At 42.0% G+C, this 21,141-nt stretch overlaps 2 protein-coding genes and 1 long non-coding RNA gene across 5 annotated transcripts in view; 1 reads left to right on the top strand and 2 right to left on the bottom strand.

Annotated features, from left to right (window-relative positions):
• Positions 1–9,559, top strand: part of ulk4 (unc-51 like kinase 4) — a 98,350-nt gene extending 88,791 nt beyond the window's left edge. For 2 of the 3 annotated variants that reach the window (XM_008432071.2, XM_008432069.2), the window contains one exon: positions 602–908. In XM_008432071.2, coding sequence (XP_008430293.1) covers positions 602–662 — 61 coding nt within the window. In that variant the 3' untranslated portion in view covers positions 663–908. Of the gene's footprint in view, positions 1–601; positions 909–9,433 lie in introns of those variants that run through there. The other variant, XM_008432070.1, reaches the window with a different exon arrangement.
• On the bottom strand, positions 2,826–17,459 carry ctnnb1 (catenin (cadherin-associated protein), beta 1). The gene is made up of 17 exons (XM_008432067.2): positions 17,277–17,459; positions 10,208–10,258; positions 9,460–9,687; positions 9,106–9,359; positions 8,356–8,594; positions 8,068–8,269; positions 7,844–7,988; positions 7,661–7,764; positions 7,378–7,512; positions 6,622–6,825; positions 6,326–6,484; positions 6,034–6,153; positions 5,786–5,936; positions 4,854–4,975; positions 4,704–4,764; positions 3,918–4,168; positions 2,826–3,671 (listed from the first exon to the last, which is right to left on the bottom strand). The coding sequence occupies exons 2-16, from the start codon at positions 10,218–10,220 to the stop codon at positions 3,954–3,956; spliced, it is 2,352 nt and encodes a 783-aa protein (XP_008430289.1). The 5' UTR covers positions 10,221–10,258; positions 17,277–17,459; the 3' UTR covers positions 2,826–3,671; positions 3,918–3,953.
• Positions 17,460–18,351: 892 nt separating this feature from the next.
• LOC103478324 (uncharacterized) lies at positions 18,352–21,130 on the bottom strand. The gene is made up of 2 exons (XR_535787.2): positions 18,567–21,130; positions 18,352–18,463 (listed from the first exon to the last, which is right to left on the bottom strand). It is a non-coding gene; the product is annotated as an uncharacterized LOC103478324 (long non-coding RNA).
• Positions 21,131–21,141: the final 11 nt, after the last annotated feature.

The raw sequence follows: 21,141 nt of genomic DNA, 5'->3' as shown, positions 1-21,141 counted from the left end.
ACGTTTTAATTAGATCAATTATGAGGACGGTAATTAAGTTGAGAGGCGTAAGCGGACCTGTGGAAATGAATCTGTGTGAGTTTCTTCTTTTATTTATTTATTTTTTAATCAAATTACTGAAATAATTGAACTTTCAATGATATTGTTGCTTATAGATTCACCTGCATTTGGAGTGTTTAGTGGATGTGTGAAGCCATGTTTAATTTTTTTTTTCTACTCATTTCATCATGTGGCTCCAAGTCCAGATGGGTGATTTTGTGAAGTATTTTGTGTCTGAGCCGTTATGTTGAGCTGATGATGGATTTTCTGAAAAATCTTCAGTGTAGAGCTGACTGTGTCGACTGAGGACTTTATGCATTCATGTTGGAGTTTATGATTTTGATACAGATGTAAGTAAAAACAGAACAAATGTAATGTTGATTTTAAGTGAATATGGAGCAGAATATTATTCCATTATGCTCTTCTGTGCTTTATAAGGTAAAACAAGCATACAGCTATTGAGAGTACACTATATATGTTAGATAATTTCATTGTTTCTGTCTCCATGTTGAGATTATGAATAATATATATATATATTTTTTGTTTTTTTTTTTCATTTTAGGTGTCCTGCTGATGTGGCTACACGGGCTGCAGAAATCCTCCAGGAGCTCTCTGGGTCCTAGACGTTTTTCCATCGTTCAACCTTCGGTGACCCCCGAGTGACCCCAACAGTAACGGCATTTTACTGTTTCTAAATCCAGTGCTGATTGCACACTCAGAACGTTTTTTTTTTTGTTTTGGGACTAAAACATCCTCAGAAAGTAGGATTTTTGTTTCGCTGGTACTTGAAAACCAATCAGATTCCAACATAGACATTCGGTTGGATTTGACGTTTTGCTTGTTTTAATAAATTTGTTTTAATAATTTGAGTCTCAGTCAGCAGCTCCTGTATGCTAAGAGCTTTACGCGCCACTAAGTCACGCGGTTCGGATATCGGCCGTTCGTCGTGACTCCCTCCATCCACAAATTGGATCAGTGACGGTAAAAATATCGTCACCAGAGTTGACAGCTCATTTGAAAACATCCATCAGTCTGCACAGGATTACATCATGAGCAGTAATTTGGACTGTCACATGCATCACAGCGCTGACCTTGGAGTCTGTTTAGATGCTCCCATTTGGCTTTAATGACAGAATATTGACTCATTAGATTAGCCCTCAGTGTGGCCACGCGCACGTGTGTGTGCGCGCGCTGTCAGTCAACAATGACTACTTTACTCTGCCTCTACAGCATAACACTCAGTTCTGCTGTAGAGAACTGAGTGTTATGAATGAGCTTAGATTAGGACAGACCTGTGTTCATGACCTGTGTTCAAGAGGAGACAGGCTCTCCTCTTCTAACAGGAGAGCCTGTCAAATCCCAGTCAAAAAATGACTGGGATTTCATTTAAAAATATAAATACTTTGCACTTTGTACGTTTGGAGTGTGGACGAGGTCAGACGCGGTAATACAATCTGAGCACAAGCAACACAGGAGAGTTCATCTATTAATGACAGCTGTGCAGCGAGCTTTGGAAAAAGGATCTGCCAAGTGTGAAATCCAAGTGTCCACACACACACGCACACGCACACACACAGTCACCTGCAGTTTCACAGGGCATCAGTTCGGCATCAACGGGAGCCGGGAGCTGCGGACGGCTCACAGCTGCGTCTGCTGCCGTGTCATGACGGAGACTACATCGGGAAAGTGAAAGGCTGTCTAAAAATAACTCGGCTGTTGACGTTGCAATAGAAAAATATACGGAAAATATCAAGAGTTTCTAATCGGGCAGAAAAAAGTATGACAGCGTATTAGGGCCATTGTAGATAGAAAATACACAATTGATGCATCGTAGATACAAAACCTCAGATTTTCTAGAAAAAAACTTGAGCATTTCTGAGTTTCAGAAGTCAACTGCTGGTCAATTTCTATTACTCTTCAAATTTCTGAGTTTTTTGGATAGAAATTTACTCCACAATGGCCCTAATACACCGTCGTACAAAAGGCCCAACTGTTTACAGTGACATTCCTAATTACATAATTCCCATATAGCCTGAAAAACTGGAATTTGTTTTCAAGGACAATTCTGGAAAAAGGAAAGTAGTGATCAACACTTCCAGTGTTTACTCCTAATTCTACCGTGTTGTTTCCACTCACTGCACTTTGACTTCTCACTTCCTTTCAAGCTTATTCATTTCAGGATTCATACATTTAAGTGTATTTCCATCAAGTAGAACATGAATGTAAATATACAAGTTGGAGGTTAATAATCTTTTTACAGGATGTTTCCCCCCAATAAACCAAATAAATCAAGAGTTTGGAGCTTTTACAAAGCAGCTTTGGTTTTTAAGAGTTTTTAATTAGTGATTTTTCTCCAGGTATTTACATGCTTCAGATGAGTCGAGTTTTTTTTAAATGATGTGATCTCAGGATCACTGCAGTCTCTCCTCTAGTTGACCTGTGTGCTGCTTAATGAATTCTTACAGCGGGGTGAAATATTGCATTAGTATTTTCAGAACTTGGATGTTATTTCTATGGCCTTTGTGTTGATGCCAGGTCTGTGATGCAGCAGGGTCATAAGAAGTTTTCTAACTTGAAGCAGAGTTACAAGTCTGAATGATTGTACTGGTATAACCTGCGAATCTGCCAATTAATCTGGAAAAGTATAGACCATCAACATGAAAATGTGTACATTCCCAGAATATCCTTTTAAAGATTTGAAATGTTATAAAGGCGGTGGTGCTGAATAAGTGACGGAGAGTTTGTCCAAACCAAACTTCTCACTGAAATGAGACCAGACACGTGGGTGAAATGACAGTCCGTTTTATTGTTTCAGAACACAGCAGGCTACAAGCAACCAGCGCCTCACTACTTCACCCCTTAGTAACAGCAGACCAATAGGAGCACGTCTCCACCCATCCTTACAGACACGCCCACCCAGCTCGGTCAGCTAACCCCCTTTGGAACAGCTGGGACACGTCGGTGTCCTCCTTTAAAGCAAGAAAATAGCTCGATATTTGGACCATGATTTCCAATTCATGTTTGTTTTTTTTTTTGTTTTTTTTTTTGTACAAAAGCTACACAATGTTACACTTGATCATTAGAATACAATTCAACTGATTACCTTTAGTGTTTGGACACCATTTAAAATCTCATCCAGTTCTTTTGGATGGAGCATCACCACTTAGAAAGAAAAACAAAAAACACTTAGACTTAAAATACAAGGGACTAGAAAAAAAAAAATAAAAAAATGATGAGTATCATAATGCAGAAAATTGAAAAAGCAAGCTAAGTTCAGTTTGTACCATTACAGACTTAAAACGGAATAAAAAAGTAAAACAACCCAAAGTATTAAAAATTAAAAAACAAAATACATTAAAAAAAAGTTGTTGGGGGGGAAAAAAAAAGAAAAGAAAAAAAAGCTCATTGAGATCAAAATCTGTGTTTCGTCAGGATTGAAGTCGGCCTTCGATGAAGTCGAGAGACCAGAACCGAACCGCACTAAAAAAAAAAAAATCTACTTTGTCCCAATGGAGCTCCTGTAGACAGGAAACTGCTTGCTGTTCTTGAGTCATCTTCAGGCACTTTCTGAGACCCCGCCTCCTCCATATGGGCGAATCACGATGCAGGTTCATCCAGATCACATGATACAGCTGGAAGGAGAAGAGAAGAAGAAGAAAAGAAAAAAAAGACGTTCAAGGAGAGGAAGTGGAGGCTACTGGGTCTGGTGGAGGACCACACACAGAGATCAAACGCCACATCACACAGCTTCAGAGCGGGAGCCGTCCGGACATGCAACAGCCAGAGTGAGCCTCCCCCTCCTCCTAACATTTATCTGGGATACTCCCCACTGTGCTGCTTGGAGAAGGCTACAAAGTGGAATGAGAAGTGGGTCTTACCTAGTAGAAAGTGTAGTGTAATGGTGGTCTTGGTATTTACAGGTCGGTATCAAACCAGGCCAGTTGGTTTGAGTCACCAGGTGGAAGGCCCTCTATCAGCTCGGGGGCGTGGCCCAGGTCGGGCAGCCCTTCTACGGGTGGGTAGTCCTGGCCTGGGTGGTGCCCTCCACCCAGATCGTGGTCCATCATGGGCTCCATGCCCATGGCGTCCCCTGCGTAGCCCCCAGAGTGAAAGGGACGGTAGTTTGGGTCTGGGGCGGTGGAGCGAGGGTGGAGGAGAAGCGGGGGAAGCAAAGCAGCTGTTAGAAGCATGTTAAAAACCACGCAGTCACACAGTAGTACGATCATTTCAACAAAACACCGCACAGCAACACAGGTCATCCGCCGGCAGGCTGCACGGTGGCTCATCGGCCCACGTGTTGAAGCGATTCAGGCCCAGTTTACTTGGTGCCACGGCGGCTGGGTGGTAAATGAGTTCACCAACATTCAGCAAGTTTATAAAATAAGACCTGGCAACTGTTCCCTCTAACCTGCTGATAAGTAAACAGAGCAGCAGGCTGGAACTTCCTGCGACATCCCAGCCATTAAAATTACTTTACACACCCAAGTAGTTACTGATGTCACACACCGAGCTTTAAAAAAGTTGAAGCTAAAAAGATTTCTGCCGAACTTTCCTTTGGATCTGAAGTAAGACTAAGTGGGGTTTAAACTCAGCTGCTCCGACGTGTTTGTGCCTCTTTTCGTGTGAAAGTGTTGCAGAAGCATCAACCTGAGAAGGCAACTCACCATCTTGTCTGTAGCCCAGAGGCTCCCCCTGTGCTCCGATGTCCAAACCCAGGTCTCCGGTCTGTGGAAACGCATAAAATGTGTGAGCAGAGAAGTTCACACATTTGGATGATAAGGACCATTATGAGAAGAAGAAAAAGCTGCCAGTACCTCATTCCAGGACATTGCTTCTGTCCTGAACAGAGAGCTGGTCAGCTCCACAGACAGCCGCTTCTTGTAGTCTTGAGGTTTGTCCTCCGACATGCGGAACAGAACTGCTGCTGCGTATGTTGCTGGGGAAGGACATGAGGGACGGTTTAGAAGGAGCTGCTGCAGCTTTAATGATGACATTTTCAGGACTCTGGAACAAACACTACCGTTCCTAGGGCAGGGTGATAAATTGATTTGACCTTATTAACCAAATATTTTATTTTTGGAAAATCTGGATTATTGCTTCACCAATTCAGAGTGGCCTCAGCAGCCAAGTTCGCCATCTTTCTTGAAGAGCGTTTTGTTTTTTTACAGCTTCTATTTATTTGGATTTTCAATTCAGATCAACTCTGATGAAATATAAAAGGTAGGTCATGATAAGTTGGTTTCACCCTCCTACCCCCCAAAAATTATAACAAAGTCAAATTAATATGAGAATAAAGTCATAATAGTAAAAGTAGTAATTTTATAAGAACGCCAACAGGAAAAATAAAAAAATCATTCAAGCTTTTCTTCCCCCCCTCATTAAAACAATTTTAAGATGATAGATTTGGTAAAATTACATCTATATTCTGTTAATATGACAACAGGCCCTGATACTCGTCACAGAAGGGATGATTGAATTAAAAGACGCTTTAAAAATATTTTTTTTTTCTGTTATTTGTCTTTTTAAAAATAATTTTTTTTTTTTTTTAATCAAACGTATAAAATTTTTAAATAGAAAATAACTTGAAAATCTGGTTTATTTTTAAGCCACATCGCCCGCCTCAATAGTCTCTATGGCTCATTATATGAAATAACCTTATGCATTGATTTAGTACATAACCAGTTAGGTAGCCGTTTAAATAAAAAAAAAAAAACGAAGAAATAAGCAGGCATTCCTCTGGACGTACCAACTCCTTCGTTGCGGCTGTGCAGCAGCTCTGTGAGCGGGGCGCTGGCTCCCTCGGCCTCGATGGCCTCTGCCACCTCTTTGTCCTGGGCCAGCTCACAGAGGACGCCTGCTGCTACGCGCTGGATGTTCTCAATGGGAGAGTACAACAGCTGCAAAAAGACAGAAACTCGCAGTCAAATTCATTCCTACATTTCTACCTCCATGTTTAAAAAAAGAAAAAAAAAAAACGGACAACAGAAGACATACCTGTACAAAGAGTGGGATGGTGTTGAGGCCTCTGATGACCACTCTGTTATGGAGATCTCTGGCCAGGATGTGAAGTGCTCCTGTGCAGCCCTCGACGATCTCCTCCATACGGACTCCCTCCTGTTAACACAAACACTCCGTCAGGATCGGGATAAAGCCCGGCACCGCCTGCTCATCCTGCCCTCCACAGGATGTCATTAGAGCTCTTATGGCCGCTCTGCAAGTGTGCGAGAGCTTATGGAGGCTCATCTTGGAGCTATGACAACGGGAGTGTAGCGTGAGCTGCTCTTACCACAAACTGCTGCTGTGTGCCTCCCATGCTGGTGCGTCTCTGCGTGTCCTGGTGGGCTCTGACCAGCAGCTGGACCAGTCTGGGGATGGCGCCCTGCTCCCTCAGGGGGGAGTGGTTGGCGGGGCACAGGGCTAGGTTACGGATCAGACCCACTGTAGCCTGATGGGAAGTAACACGGCATGTTTAAGATGTATGAGCACCACTATGGAATTAAGAAAAACCTCAGATATAAATCTAGAAAATGCTCATTACATATTTTAAACATAAATTAAGAGCAGGAGCATGTGCTTGCGTACCTTGATGAGGGGCCAGTGTGACGGTGGATGCAGTAACTTGACCACCACAGGTAGGCCGTAGTGCAGCCGCACGGCATTCTGGGCCATCTCGGCGTCCTGATGTCGAGATGTGAGATGGCGCAGGGCGCAGATGGCTGGCTCTGTGATGTCTTCTCTGTCTCCGGCCCGCAGCACCGTGCGAACCAACGCCTCAATGCCTCCAACCTGAAACGCACAACGCAACAGATGAGGCGTGAACAGATTCCGCCTACAGGTTTTAGAGAAATTCATGCACAAAAACAAAAATGTTGCTGAAAATTAGAGGGAGATCTTACAGACCGTAGGAATAAGTAGCTGTGTTTACATTACAAACGTGAGGAAGACTTTGCTGATATTCCACTAATGTTGAAAAAACTATTTCGCAATTGCGGTGTTTCCATTAAATGAGAAAAGCAACTGAAACCACACATGATCACGCTATAGGTCATTTAAAAATCACGCCGCCTTGTCGTCATCCTCCTACCACTTCCTGTTTTCACGGCAGTTTCTCAAAAAACGCTCATTTTGATACTCCTGGGAAACAAGCTCATCCAAGCACAAAAACGTCATCAAAAACTGCAAGTTTTATTCGAAATTGCCATGTTTCCATTGCGCAAATTTATTTTTGTCGTTCCAATTTGCATAATTCTATGGTCAGTGGATACGCATCAAATGACTGACTGCGGTTTATTAAAGAAAAATGTGCAAATGAGGCCAGTAAACTGAGTGTAATCTCACCTGGCAGACCATCATTTTGTTCTTATAGTTGTTACAGGTCAGATTAGAAAGGATCCCAGCAGCACAGGTCACCACGTTGATGTCGTCACTGCCGAGCAGCTGAACCAGAGTTCCCAGAAGACCTTCCATTCCCTCCTGGAAAGCAAACAGAAGACAGCTCAACAAAGACACTGGGAACTTCAGATAAAGAAAATTTATTCTAATCTTATATTCTTATGAAAATGAATCCTGGAACCATGCAGTCTTGTGTTCGGTCAAACAGAGTTGCTGCAGCTGCCCTCACCTGTTTGGTGGCGGCATCTGACAGGTTCCTGAGGGTCCAGAGACAATTCTGGACCAGTCTCTGGCTTGGATCTGTCAGGTGGAGACCCAGAGCCTGCATACCTCCTGAACGGACGCACAGTGTTACATATGGAACGGCCTGCTGCTGGGAAATCCACTCAACGTAAATGGTTCAAAGACCTACCAGCTTCAACGATGGCCGGTTTGTTACTGGAGCACACCGACAGAACCTTAAGGACGCGGCTTGTGGTCCACAGGAGCTTCTCGTACGTGTAGGTCCTCATGATGTTGACCAGTGCTTGGGGGCCACCGCTCGCCAGGATAATCAGCTTTACACAAACAAAACCAGGTTAGGCTCTTTCAGAGCTGCTCTGACATGTAGCTTCCTCCCTTTGACCCCTTCCTCACCTTGCTTTCCTGGTTTCCGTAGGCTAGTATCTGCAGACAGTCGGTGGTGATGGCCAGGAACTTAACATTGGTTTTGCTGAGCAGAGCCACCATTTTCTGAAGACCGCCGGCCAAGCGGACGGCCATCTTGGCTCCTTCTTGGTGCAGCAGGAGGTTGTGGAGGGTAGTGATTGCGTAGAACAGGACGGAATCCACCGGCGACCTGAGGAGGAGAAACCGTTTGGTTACACAAACTCGACGAGTTGGAAGACATATGCACCCGGTGGGAATCATCCCTGCACCGCCTACCCGAGCATTTTAACTAGAGCCGGTATTCCTCCGGACTTGAAGATGGCCAGTAGCCCCTCTCTGTGGTGGGACAGGTTGTGCAGAGCTCCTGCCGTGCAGCGGGCCGTCTCCATGTCGTTGGTGTTCTGCATGGTCCTGACGATCGCAGAGACCATCTGAGGGGAGCGCATGATGGCGTGACGAGAGGCTTCCTTCTTCGAAAGCTGGTGGACCATCACTGCTGCTTTGTTAACTACCACCTGGATGGAAGATGGAACCATGTGTCATTTTGATCATTGTGTAAAAAAAAAAAAAAAAAAAAGCTCTGGGATAGAGTTGAGCAATGAACCGATTTTCTTCTGTCATCTGGCTTTTTGTAGGAAATGCTGCCAGCACACCAAGGTCAGCCATCTTGTTTGACAAGCGTTTTGTTTTACAACTTCTATTTATTTAAGTTTTGTATTTAGATCAGCTCTACTACAATTTTTTTAAGAAGTCATGATACAAGAATAAAGTTTAATACTATGAAAATAAAATCTCAATATTATCAGACTGAAGCTGTAATATTTGAAGAATGAAGTAGTACATCTGTGAGAACTCAAACACAAAAAATAAATAAAAAATATTGACATTTTTTTTAAATATTGTCTTTTGTACTTTTTTTAAATTTTTTATGACAGCCCCAAAAAAAAGATAAAAAAATCAGAGATTATATTTCTAAGCCACATCGCCCAGCCCTAATCTGGGCCAGACATTTCTGTGGATGATAACCTGGTCCTCGTCGTTGAGTAGCTTGGTGAGTTCTGGTATGGCTCTGGTGGCGAGCTCGGCATCATCTTGGTAGTTGATCAGATTGACCACGGCGTGTTTGAGCATCTGTGACGGCTCCGCCAGCCTCTGGACGTTGGTGGGGTTTGTAGCGTCATACTGCGTGGACGGGATCTGCATGCCCTCCTCCAGGGTCTCTGGGAACATGGCCGCACGCACCCGCTGAGCACGCGTCATGGCGTACTGACCGTCTATGTCTAGGACAGAGAGAAGGGATGTTTAATCAGTCAACGTTGGCTTACTTTAACCATTGCTTCCTAATCGTCTACAGGGAGGCAGAGGACAGGTGAAACCTACCTTGTACTTGGTCCTGGGAGAAGTTCTGGTTGAAGCCCTGCTCCCACTCATACAGGACCTGGTTGTTGTCCAGGTCGTCCTCCTCTGGGTTGCCTTTCCCGCTGAGGGAGGGAGCAGTTGTGGTGGCCCCTGAATGAATCCCTGAATCCAGGTATGACTGCTGCTGCCAGTGGCTGACGGCCGCCTTGCGGTCCGGCTCCATGGCCATGTCCAGTTCCATCAGATCAGCTGAGGAGACGCAAATTCAGACAACTTTAGAATCACTTCACCAAACTACATCTGGCCAAACATTCAAACTGAACTCGATAGACGAATATTTGTGCTCAAGAACAGGCCTGTCACAATGACAAATTCTGCTGGACGATAAATTGTCCCAGACGTTATTGCGATAAACAACAATATGGTTGTTTTGAGACCGTTTTCAAGTTATATAATAATGCAAGAAAAGATTCTCAAAGATCAAACTTTAAATACTAATAAACATTTAATACTGGAACTGAAAGATATTTGAAATATCCAAAATAAAACAAACAAAAAATAAAATCAAATGTGGAGACTTCTGTCATCTGGCTTTTTGTAGGAAATAGAAAAACAATAAATCATCCAAATGGGACTTATTGAGTTTGTTTTAATTTATCATGCAATTATTTGATTTATTTTAACAGGCCTACTCAAGAACAGCAACAACAAAAAAGCTCGACAACTTTTACAATTGTGCAAAGATGACCCCTGAACCACAACAACTCACCCTGGGAAGCCATGTTTCTTTCTCAAACCACACCCAACACAGCTTCCTGATCTGCAGAGGGGGAAAAAAAAGACAGCAAATAGTCAAACATTTCTACTTCCATCTACTCATCCAACATCACTCAAAGAGGAAAGCTGTAAAAAAAAAGGCAGCTGAAATTAAAGATATTAGTTCAAAGGAAACGGCCCAGACAAGTGACTTTACAGTGTTTTCTTTTTCTGCCTCCTCCCTTTCTTGGGTTTCCTCTTCCCGTTTCAGACAGATATGCAAACAGTTGCAGCTCGCACACAAAAGCCTCCATTAAGGGCAGCAGCTACCAGCGAGGAAGGACGAGGGAAGTGCAGCGCTGGGTGGAGAGAGGAGGCAACGGGAGGGAGGAGGGCGCTCGCATTCCTGAGCTGGCTTTGAAGCCGAAACCACACACTGCTGGAAAGTAAATACTGGCAATGGCAGGAGAGGTAGAGCAAGCAAAAGGGATTAATTTAGCAGGGGAAAGGGGGCAAAACTGAAAACGGGGCATTTTCAATTCACACTGGAAGATAAATGTTATGACAGAAACAAAAAAGTTGGAGTGAAGAAAAAATGTCTACAAAGGTCTGTCAAAATAAGAAAAGTTTGAACCTGTGGAGTCTGTACACATTCAAAAACCATCATGTGAAAATTAACATGACAGTAAATGGGAGAATGAATGCGCTCTTGTTACAACATGCTAGTCTGAACGCCCCTTCAAATTAAAGAGGCGCCATATGAGAGACGAAAGGAAAAACCCATTTAAACAGATTAATGAGACAATAAAACGCAAGTACATTTCCTACAGTATACAAAGCCAGCTACAGCTTCTACCCAGTAAAATAGAAACACAACCCAGCCCAAAACAGCAAATAAAGTCACTCAGTTTCAATCTATTCCCATGTTTTTGCACAGGTTTAAAAGTCAGGGTCACATTGCCACTGTACAGACTACAGCTTTGGGTTTTGTTTGTTTTTTTTTTTTTTAGATCAGATCAGGAAATTGTCTCATCTCATCATTTCTGATGCTGCTTTCCACCAACTCTACCAGCCATTACTTTAACTTGACCAAAAACTCTCAACATTTATAAAAACAGCACATGAGAGGAGACCAGCAATGGGCCAAATTACAATGTATGAAGATTTTTTTTTTTTTAATCAGGTATTTTTGAACACCAACATGCAACCAGAGCTTTGAAAACATGCAGGACAGGAACCTGTGTAGAAAACAAACTTACTGTAGACTTTAATCAAAGGAAACAACAGGCTCTGCTATAGAAACAAAACCTCTGAAGCGCTCAAAGAGAAAACCTGTCAGTCAACACAAGTAGAGTTCAACTCCTACGAACACCCGTCCATCTTGTGTCAAAAATCACAGTAATGACTAAAATGACAGGATATTCACAAGAGGGGAGGTCTAGTTTCTGTTTCAGACGATTACAGAACAAGTCCCTCTAACTTTGCTTAATCACATGTAATTAAACCACATGTAATTTTCCAGGAGACAGACGGAGGTTTTCTGGGGTCTGTGGCTCATCCCCTCTTTTACACCCACAGGAATGAGAGCACAAATCATTTAGAGACACACAAGATACACGGGTACAACGGTGTGTGGTTGTTTGTCCTGTGATGGACTGGTGGTGACCCAACGACCTCTAGAGATGGATACCAGTCCCAACCATCCTAACAGGATAAGTGACGGATTGATTGAGCTCCTCTCGTCTTTCCTCCTTTAAAAAATTGTTAACTTCAATTTCGAGTGAACAAGTTACTAGTTTGAAGGTGCACTTTAGCTCAGCAAAACTGGAAACAGGACAAGGAAAAACATTAATGTTTGTCCTTCGGTGGCAAAACTCAAACATGGAAAAACAACTCTATCCTCTGTAGGAATGTGTGATATCTGAACAGTTTAGGAGCAATAAGTGGGTTTTATTGTACTAAAGCAGTAGCGTGACCAGCAGCAGTACTTTCTCTCGGGTGCAGCTGCCTCTGGAACAAGTGACAAATGCTGGCAGACCTAATTTCCCTAATCTACCCTGCATCTCTGAGCCAACACATGGACAACTAAAATAATGTTCCATCCTCTCGGTCCAAAAAAAAAAAGAAGAAAAAGAAAAGCCCTGTGGTTGCTACGTTTCAGAGTGCTGTTGGTCAGTAGTTGAAATGTAATCTTTGCATTGTAACAGTACATGCAAAACTACAACAGCATCTTTTGACTATTATGACAGTGCTCCTGTCTGGCAGGAAAAAGGTGCGTTTTTAATCATTTAAAATCCAACAAGAGCTTGATTCTATCGAGTCCAATCGGCCGTTTATGAAAGTACAAAATCCAGGAAGAATTGAAACAAACATAACTTAAAATCCTGTCTGCAGCTGGATTAAGAGCCATCTCTGAATGTCTGACTAAACAACGCATCTGTTCCAGTATCTGGTGAGAACAGCAACACATGGAGGAGCTGATTAAGCCAAGTTTATTCAAATAGAACAGAAGCAGCAGCTAACTATGGCTTTATTACTGGGAGGCTTTAAAAAGTTTCCGTTTTAAAACAGTCTAAATTTCCTCTCAGATGGTTTCTAAGGTCTTTTTTTTAATGAGATCTCATAAAGTCCTGGAGTGTTGCAGCCCTGCCCCTCCCCCACCAGTTGCTGCGCAATGCTGGTCATTCTGACTAAAAGAAGACAATAATATTTTCCAGAAGACTTTAAAATAAATAGTATTAAGAAATGTATCCTGTTGGAAAACATGACAGAAAAGTTGTGGAAACTAAAGGAGTGCCACTCACTCTCATTCACACAACTTTATTTTTAAAACTCTAGTTGGCAAAAATATTTAAAGTAAAAGTAATAAAACATTGTTATACATTGAAAGTTTCCCCAAGAAAACTTGCTAAGCCCAGTGGTTGGATGCTTGGGCATCGTTCATCCAGCGGCCTGTCGTGTTTTTGAGTGAAAAAATGTTTAAAGTTGACAGGAAAATTTGAAAATTTCACTTGATAATTATGTGTTACTTAAAGATTGGAAGATTTATACCTGAACATTAACTATAAAGTCTTAAAAAAAATGCAAAGATTTAAGTAAATAAGCAATGCTTAGCCTGATGGGGTCACAAGTAAAACCTGGTGGCCTGCCAGGCTTATAATACACTGGGGGGAAACCCCACACATTTTCACTTGAAAATTTTATCCCAGGTTAATCCTGGACAGATCAAAACCTAAAAGGAAAAAGAAAAAGGTGGAAAAAAAAGTAGGAGTAAAGACAAAACAAGCTACTAAAACAGGGCAGGCAACAAATTTACTCTGTAAATGTGAGTTTATGAAGCTCAACTGCAGCAGATATCCAAGGAGAAACTCCACCACCGTAGTTTAGCTGGGTGACTAAAAAAGCCAATCTTGAATCCTCTCGAATTAGATGACGACTGCTGTTTCCAACCATGAACTCAAATTTGCTGTTCACACGCCATCCTCCCGGCACCGCCGGCCTGCCCTCGTATAACCCAACGCAGTCCTAACCAGAGCCACATGCCTCATACATGCCTGGATGCAAATCAAACATACAATCAAAGCACACAGTGGAATCATTTATGATTCACGCTGGCGGTTTGAGCGGTTCGTTTAATCTGGCTTAGGAAACAGAGTTTCTTCTTTATAGATGAGCAAAAGAGAAATCTCTGAATTTTGACCGAGAGAAAATGTTAAAAGTTAAACAGTAAAGATGAATTTAAAGAAGAAAAAAAAAAAAGAACTTGTCACTGCAGGACTTCTTACTTTCTGTGTGCACTGCCACAAGAATCTGAACGGTGGGTTACTTTGAAGCCATATGTCAAATCCAGTATGTAGAGTTGTGCCTGGTGCAGTTAAAAGGCGGATAATTAAAACCAGATGCACGTTGCCCGACACAGCAGCCACTAGAGGGATGATCTGTGCAGCGAAGGGAAGGAAAACATCACCTTTAGCTGCGCTCGGCTGGGCCTGTTAAGCAGCTGTCACAGATATGAGTGTAGATTGTACAACTATGACCTACGCATGCCGTGCAACATGTCAAAAAAGCCTCAATTAACTTAGAGAAACAAACTTTTTTTTTTAATGAAAGTCAGGTGCAACACAAGCTGACTCACAGATGCACTTTAAATGCTTCCTAACTTTTATGTGCTGCAGCTCAACTTTGCTGACAAGTTACAGTGTTGATGTAAAATTTAAAAACAAGAAGAACAAAAATGTGTGTAGTGTGTTTTATTGCAATCTAAGCTAGCCAGGCTACACACAGACCTGAAGCTTAATGCAACGGGTTTTCAAATCAGTTACTATAACATTCAAAACCTGAAAACAGACCAACAAAATGCAAAAGAAGCTCACTTTTAAATTAGTGCTGGACTATGTTCAAGTGAGCTTTGGGCAAATTACCCCAGGCTAAATTACATTTCTGTCCATTTGGCCTGCAGACTTTTGTGGCCAAATTTTACAACCGTTTTCCTGGCATGTAGAGGCATAAAAAAAAAAATTAAAAAAAGAGGGCGATTATTTTCTAGGGGTGGGAAATGCTGTACTTGACATTAAAAAAAAGCTTTTCACATCAGGACAATACACCAGTTGTATCCATCTACCTTCTACAGAGACAATCGAGTTTCTTCTGGAGAAAACACAGAGCGTCAATACCTCCAGATGAGTAAATGAGCCAAAGTAAAACCATTATTGGCAAAAGCAGAGAGAAAAAGAAGCAGCCACAGGCTTAGCCGGCTAAAGTGCAGGGTCAGCAGCACTCAGTACTGGCTGCCAAACACCACAATGAACCAAATGCCTGCAGCCGCTGCAGAGTCGTATTTTGTGTCTCAGCTGCAAAATGCTGCATAGCTGTGGACACAGGACAAACGTCAACGGGGCTCGCACGAAGAATCCCTTTCTGATGCTGGGAGTTCTCCAACATAGCTTACACACACACACACACACACATTAGTTTTTATTTGTTTATGCCTCGAAAGTCTGCCTCAGAACCAGGTGGCAAACACTAATCACTGCCTACATCTAGACAACGCTCAGTAGCAGAGGAAACAGGAAACCCTGCGTTGTTCCGGTAATGACAAGACCACTGGAAAGGTGGATCGTCTCAAAACAAACCACCTACGTTTCCGTCTGAAAAATTTCTGTGCATCATCAGAAAAAGAAAAAAAAAAAAAAAGTGTGTTGACGAGACAGCAAGTTTGATCCACTTTTTTTTATTCCATTGTGCAACCTGCTTGGGGATTTCTCTGACGAGCCACACAAACACAAAAGAAGACAATTAAATATTCTAAAAAGTCTGAATAAAAGCATTAAATTAGGTACCACTTGATTTGAAATTGATCATTTTAGTTGCCATGTTCAACATATGCACCTAGCTGTACTGTATGAAAATTTTTCAAATTGTGTTTTTGTCCACATTTTATGAACAAAAACACTTTAGTATTTGAAAAATAGGACATTTTACTGACTTCAGTGTAACTCAGGAACTCCTGACATTTAACCCAAACACCTCCATCTACATTCCTAATCTTAAACTTAAATTCACAGTATAGCTTAATACTAACTCAAACTGATGCATTAGGACAGGTCTCATCCCTAAAGGCCTATTTAAAGTAAGTGAATATACCAGAAAATTATCAAAATAGGTAGCACAAGTACACACACACACACAGGAATGTACTAATGTGTTTCATACTTGTGCTTTTTAATTTCTTAACACTGCAAGTCATATCTGAAACTACTACATACTCATGTACTGAACCAGTTCATATTCCTCTATATTCTTCATATTCTAATGAATTATTCAGATTATTTGGCAAAAAAAATCCTCAAATCTCAAGTCTGTTTTTGTTTTTTTTTGTTTGTTTTTTAATTACATGCCACTGTCAGGAAGCGTCAGCGTCAAAGCAGGTACGAAACGTCCCCTGGTGGGTATGAATTGACTCATGGTAGATCCGAAACGTCCCGCGGCAGACGGCTCCGCTTAGGACAAGTGGGAAGGTGCGACAGGGCAGAAACCGCAAAAGCAAAAAAAAAAAAAAAAAAAAGCCGAATGGGTCAAATTCGACTTTTTCAGCCCCGGAATATTTACTAAAGCCCCACCAACATAGACCCGAACAATGTGCACGCCGCCCCGCCTCTTCTCCACAGCTGCCCCCGACTTTCTGCCCCAACACCAGCGACTCAAATTTCACACTCTGGCTCCTCCTCGTCTTCCTCCCGAAGCACATCGGCTCCGAGGAATTTTGTCGGTCTTTGTTTAAAAGGACGAAAGGGGAAAAAACACACACGCTGACCCAAGACTTGCAGTCAGACTAAAAAAAATAAATAAATAACCTACAAAAACTTTGTTTCAACTGAGATACGTACATAAAACAGCATTGACGCTCCGTACAGGTTGGAGAGTCTCACAAACTTCCAACTCAAGACAAAACGTTCGCTTTGACTTTAATACAATTCACAAATTCGCGTTATGCGTTTTTCACATCGATGAAATAACCTTGTAAGAAGTTAAGCGTGAACCCCCCGTTGTGTCCTCCTCACCTCCAGTAGTTTTCGTTACGCATAAACAGTTGAAAAAACTGGCGAAACTCAAGAAGCCCAAACATGAGTCACAATGGAGGAATGTGGCCAACAGTTTGTAAGCTAACAGGCTAACATTTACTAATGTTAACTACTTTAAAAATATACCAGACAAAATATCCAAACTGTTTTTTTCCGCTCCCGAATTAGGTAAAAGGCAATAAAATCCAAACGTGTCTAAGTACTGGCTGGGAAAACAGCCTAAATGTTCTTTATAAACATTAGGTCGACGAATATCTAAGAATACAAGCTTTTGCCCCCAAAAGGCGGTGGCTGGATTATCCCAAAAATCTGCCGTGAAAGCAGCTGACTCGCAGGTTACCGCAGCTCCATCCCCGGCCGGCTGGCCCACACACACACACACGCATACACACATACATACACACAACAACCGACTCCACTCCCGCTGGCGTTCACACGGACCCGGGTAAGGAAAAGGAGGAAAACTGAGGAAAGCCGATAGTTTTGAATGTTGAAGCCTACCCTTGTCAATACGACAAATCCGTCCACTTGGGTTCCGGAGAGTAAAAACCACTTGGAAAAGGAAAAAGAAAAAGTCGGGGAGAATGTGTGGAGCAGCGTCAGCGGGGAGCCCTCATCCACTCCCTCACAGGCAACTGCAGACAGCAGGTACTGACGCAGCCAGAACAGCGGAGACTGGGAAATGTAAGATGGCGGCGGAGTTATATAGACCGGAGAACACCCGCATTCTAGCCATATCCTGCCGTGCTCTCTAATAAAATAGAAACTAAAATCAGAAATCATATTTTGTCTTCCTATATCTCTGACTCGGTTCTGCATTAATTTACCTATGACAATAATACAATTATTTGGTATGAACAAATACCTCATTTTATAGAATATGCATTTGTACGTGTGGAGTATGAATACACAATGAAATGAAGTTCCAGCTTCCCCCCACCCCCAAAGCATAGGAAAACCGATCTTCTTTCCCGGAGTTATCTTGGTTTGTAAAAATATATAATGAATAGAAAATAGGTATTTTTTTAAGCTACACAAACATAGAAGTTTGCTAAAACAGACCGTGTCCGTGTCATTCCTAATGGTATTTATACTATTACTCTACCTGAAATGGGACGAAAAATACACTGTTAAAAAAAGTTTTTTTTTTTTTTTTTAAATCTCAGTAAACTGGGTTGAAACGAGACACCATAACTGGGTTTGAACCCATGTGGTTCCCTAACCTTTTACCTTCCAACCCTCAAAATAACAACAAAAGAGACCGGGGACGTTGACTGTTGAGTAGGCAGTCATTAAAAGTCACTTAAGGGTAAGTACTGACAACAAAAACAACTTCAACAATCATGATATAGCTGTTTGTTGTTTTTTAACCAATCCATAAGTACTGCTTTGTATTTATTGTATAACTTAATGCATAAATGTGTTGTTACCATTGCTATCTATGTTACTTAGATCTGATACACACATTCCCAACTTTGGAAACCACTGTTTGTTTGAGACTTATCATGTAGAATATGTTAGTGGTCTGACAAACATTAAAACAATCATTCACAGTGCAATGAAATGACTCAGAAAATGTGTTTACTTAATTGGTTTATTTGTTATTGATTCACTCAGATATTCAATACTCAACTGATAAATGTCCTTGCCATTCAGTAGCAGGCTTTTGTTTTGCTCACAACTTGTTCCTTTGAAAAAAAAACAAAAAAAACAAAAAAACATTCTGATTATGTCTACAGGCGACATGACAAGTGGTTCAGCAGGTCTGAGCAGCTCTCCAATGTGGATTACCTGCATCAGGGTTCAATTCGAGAGCCTGTGCTCGTCTGAGACGCCTGGCATTCGATGGCTGCTAAAATACAAACACAGCGGAGTCAAATCAAAAACCCACATGTTAAGGAAAATCACGTGAAAGTGGTGAGCAAATCACTGGGAGTATTTTAGCATTTTGAGTGGGGAAGTTTTGGCAGTTAACACATCTAGAGATTTAATCAAACCAAGCCATTCAAAAAACTATTCCGGCCTCAGATTAAACACGGGCCGGAAAAAACAGATTGAGCCAATGAAACCTATTAGCGGGCATAGATGTGGTCCTTTAAGCAAATAGTGTGATCTCCCTTTCATTTGGAGATCACAGCTATTCATTTTCATACGACTTTCTATGTGGTTCGGTGCTGATGCAGTTAGGAGGGAGGCTCTCATATAAAATTTCAGCATGCATTTCAGGTCCCCCCTCGTCAGTGTTGGTCCCTTAATTGCTGAAATAAAAGGTTGCGGAGCCGGCGAGGTCCCTTCATGCTGCATGCGGCAATGTCACCAGCAAACAAAGGTAGTAACGCACTCTCCTGTCGTCTGCCTACAGGCTACTTCATTAACCTATATTTACAGTGCGTGGGTGGAATAGAGTGCCGAAACCCCAACTCTGTCTGAAACTGTTAATTCAGCTGGTCCCCCCCCCCCCCACACACACACAGGAGCGTCACAGCAACGCAACGAGCGCATCAGCAGCGTGACTCCACCCTGTGTCATGAGGCTGCAACATGATTGATTTGCTTTTTTTTTCTTCTCCTGAATCCCTTTTCAAACCACACCGAGAATTACTGCTGTCACTCTGGCAGATGCCGAGCCAAGAGGTTTTCAAGTCGAAAACGGGTTCACGCCGGTCACATGACTTCACGGGGACCACAATTACACAACCAGAAGAGCGACAAATCCTAATGCTGTGAGTCACGTCAGGAGGACAGGGTGATTTCACATTCGTACGTTTTAATTACAGGCCAAAACATAAATCAGCCGAGAGGTTTTGTGTTCACTTGTCAGGCGATGGGCTTGTGATCAGAGGTGTGATGATCCGTTTGTCCTTCTGAAAGCACCTAAAAATCCGATCATATTCGTACGCCGAATATCAAACGGTGCAGCATTTGTTGCAGGGTTCAGAAGCAGAAAAAAAAGGGAATCTTTGATAAAGTACATTAAAATATATGATCACAAAAGCCCTTTTGAACAGAGAGAATGGTACACGCAGCTTCTGACATAATCGTGTTTTTGTTAGATGGCAATTGCACATTAAAGCCTTCACCTTCTCTGGAGTGCACCACTGTAAAGCAGGAAGTACTTGTAAACTCCTTCATGAAAAGACGTAGCTGCCTTTGTAGTGCTGAAACGCTGCTTGCACAATCTAAACAGAGTTTTGTGATCACTGTCTCGGGTCTAATGCTTGAATCTTAACTAAAGAACTTCCCCCGCTGAAGCATATGTTCCAAGAGAAGCAGGTTTAGGTTTTTATGCTTTTTTCTTTTTTCTTTTTAATGATTCATGCAGGATGTTATTTTATGATTTGGATGTAATCTAAACAAGTAACATGAAATAATTCACACACAAAAAACCGTGATTGCGTTCCAAGAGAGAGAGAGAGAGTGACTTTGCGATACCCAAGTTAAGCTTTAGTTACCAGAAGGTTTAATCACAACCAGACTGTCACGGGTCATCGTCTCGTGACCATGGAGTCTGGATTAAGAGCACAGACTTAAAATCAGATTTATCTTCTGTGGAAAATCCCTCTGATGTCTAATCTGGGATGTCTATGAAAAGGCTGCAAACTGCTCCGTACGAGCAAACAGCATCGCCTTCTATGCCTCGCTTGTTTCATGCGATACTGGAGAACGTACTGGATTCATAAAATGCCTTTCTCCTGTGATTCCTGACTCTTTTTTTTTTATTCAGACCTGTCAAAACTGACTTCCTGATGTGAAGCTCGACAGGAAAGTGACTCTCCACTCAGGCCTGTGTAACAATTTACGAGGGAGGTCCGCAGTGGGAGCCTGTGTTCACTTGTGAAAGGTGGTGGATTAAACGCCACCGCATAGTTCAAAAATGTTGCCTATTAACGACTGAAAGTGAGAAATATTTCCAATTGTTTATTAGGAATGATCACAGGATGATTCTGAGATTCGATTTTGAGTGATTTTTTTTTTTTCTCTTAGGACTGTAACATATAAAAGAGGGGGGGGGAATATATGCTGCAGATCCTTTGATAGAGACAGATGTCTGGAATCCAACAGAAATGAAGCAATGACTATGTTAAGCCCAGTTTATGCATGAAAGTGCATTACACTAACCTTGATCTGATTTTACTTATTAAAAGTATATATATCATAAACGTACTTGCGTTTTGGTCGTTGAATTTAGGAAGCATACATAGGAGGAATGTAGCTTTAATGAATGAAGGGGAAACATAACATTGTCTGTATATTGACTTGGTCAGAGCTAAAAAAAACAAAAAACAAATGTTGATTCTGATCTCTGATTGTTGCATCTAAAACAAACCTCTCAGAATTAGCAAACATCTGTTGTTGCTTTACATAAA

This window comes from Poecilia reticulata, linkage group LG16 (genome assembly GCF_000633615.1).
Source record: "Poecilia reticulata strain Guanapo linkage group LG16, Guppy_female_1.0+MT, whole genome shotgun sequence".
Taxonomy (NCBI): Eukaryota; Metazoa; Chordata; class Actinopteri; order Cyprinodontiformes; family Poeciliidae; genus Poecilia; species Poecilia reticulata.
This window is presented reverse-complemented; position numbering and strand designations above follow the sequence as displayed.

Excerpts from the sequence above, each read along its gene's own strand:
- ctnnb1 (XM_008432067.2), bottom strand. Across the intron at positions 6,485-6,621 it reads CACACTGGCCCCTCATCAAG|GCTACAGTGGGTCTGATCCG; the intron begins GTACGCAAGCAC and ends ACTTCCCATCAG. Across the intron at positions 4,765-4,853 it reads AAGCAATGTCCTGGAATGAG|ACCGGAGACCTGGGTTTGGA; the intron begins GTACTGGCAGCT and ends GCGTTTCCACAG.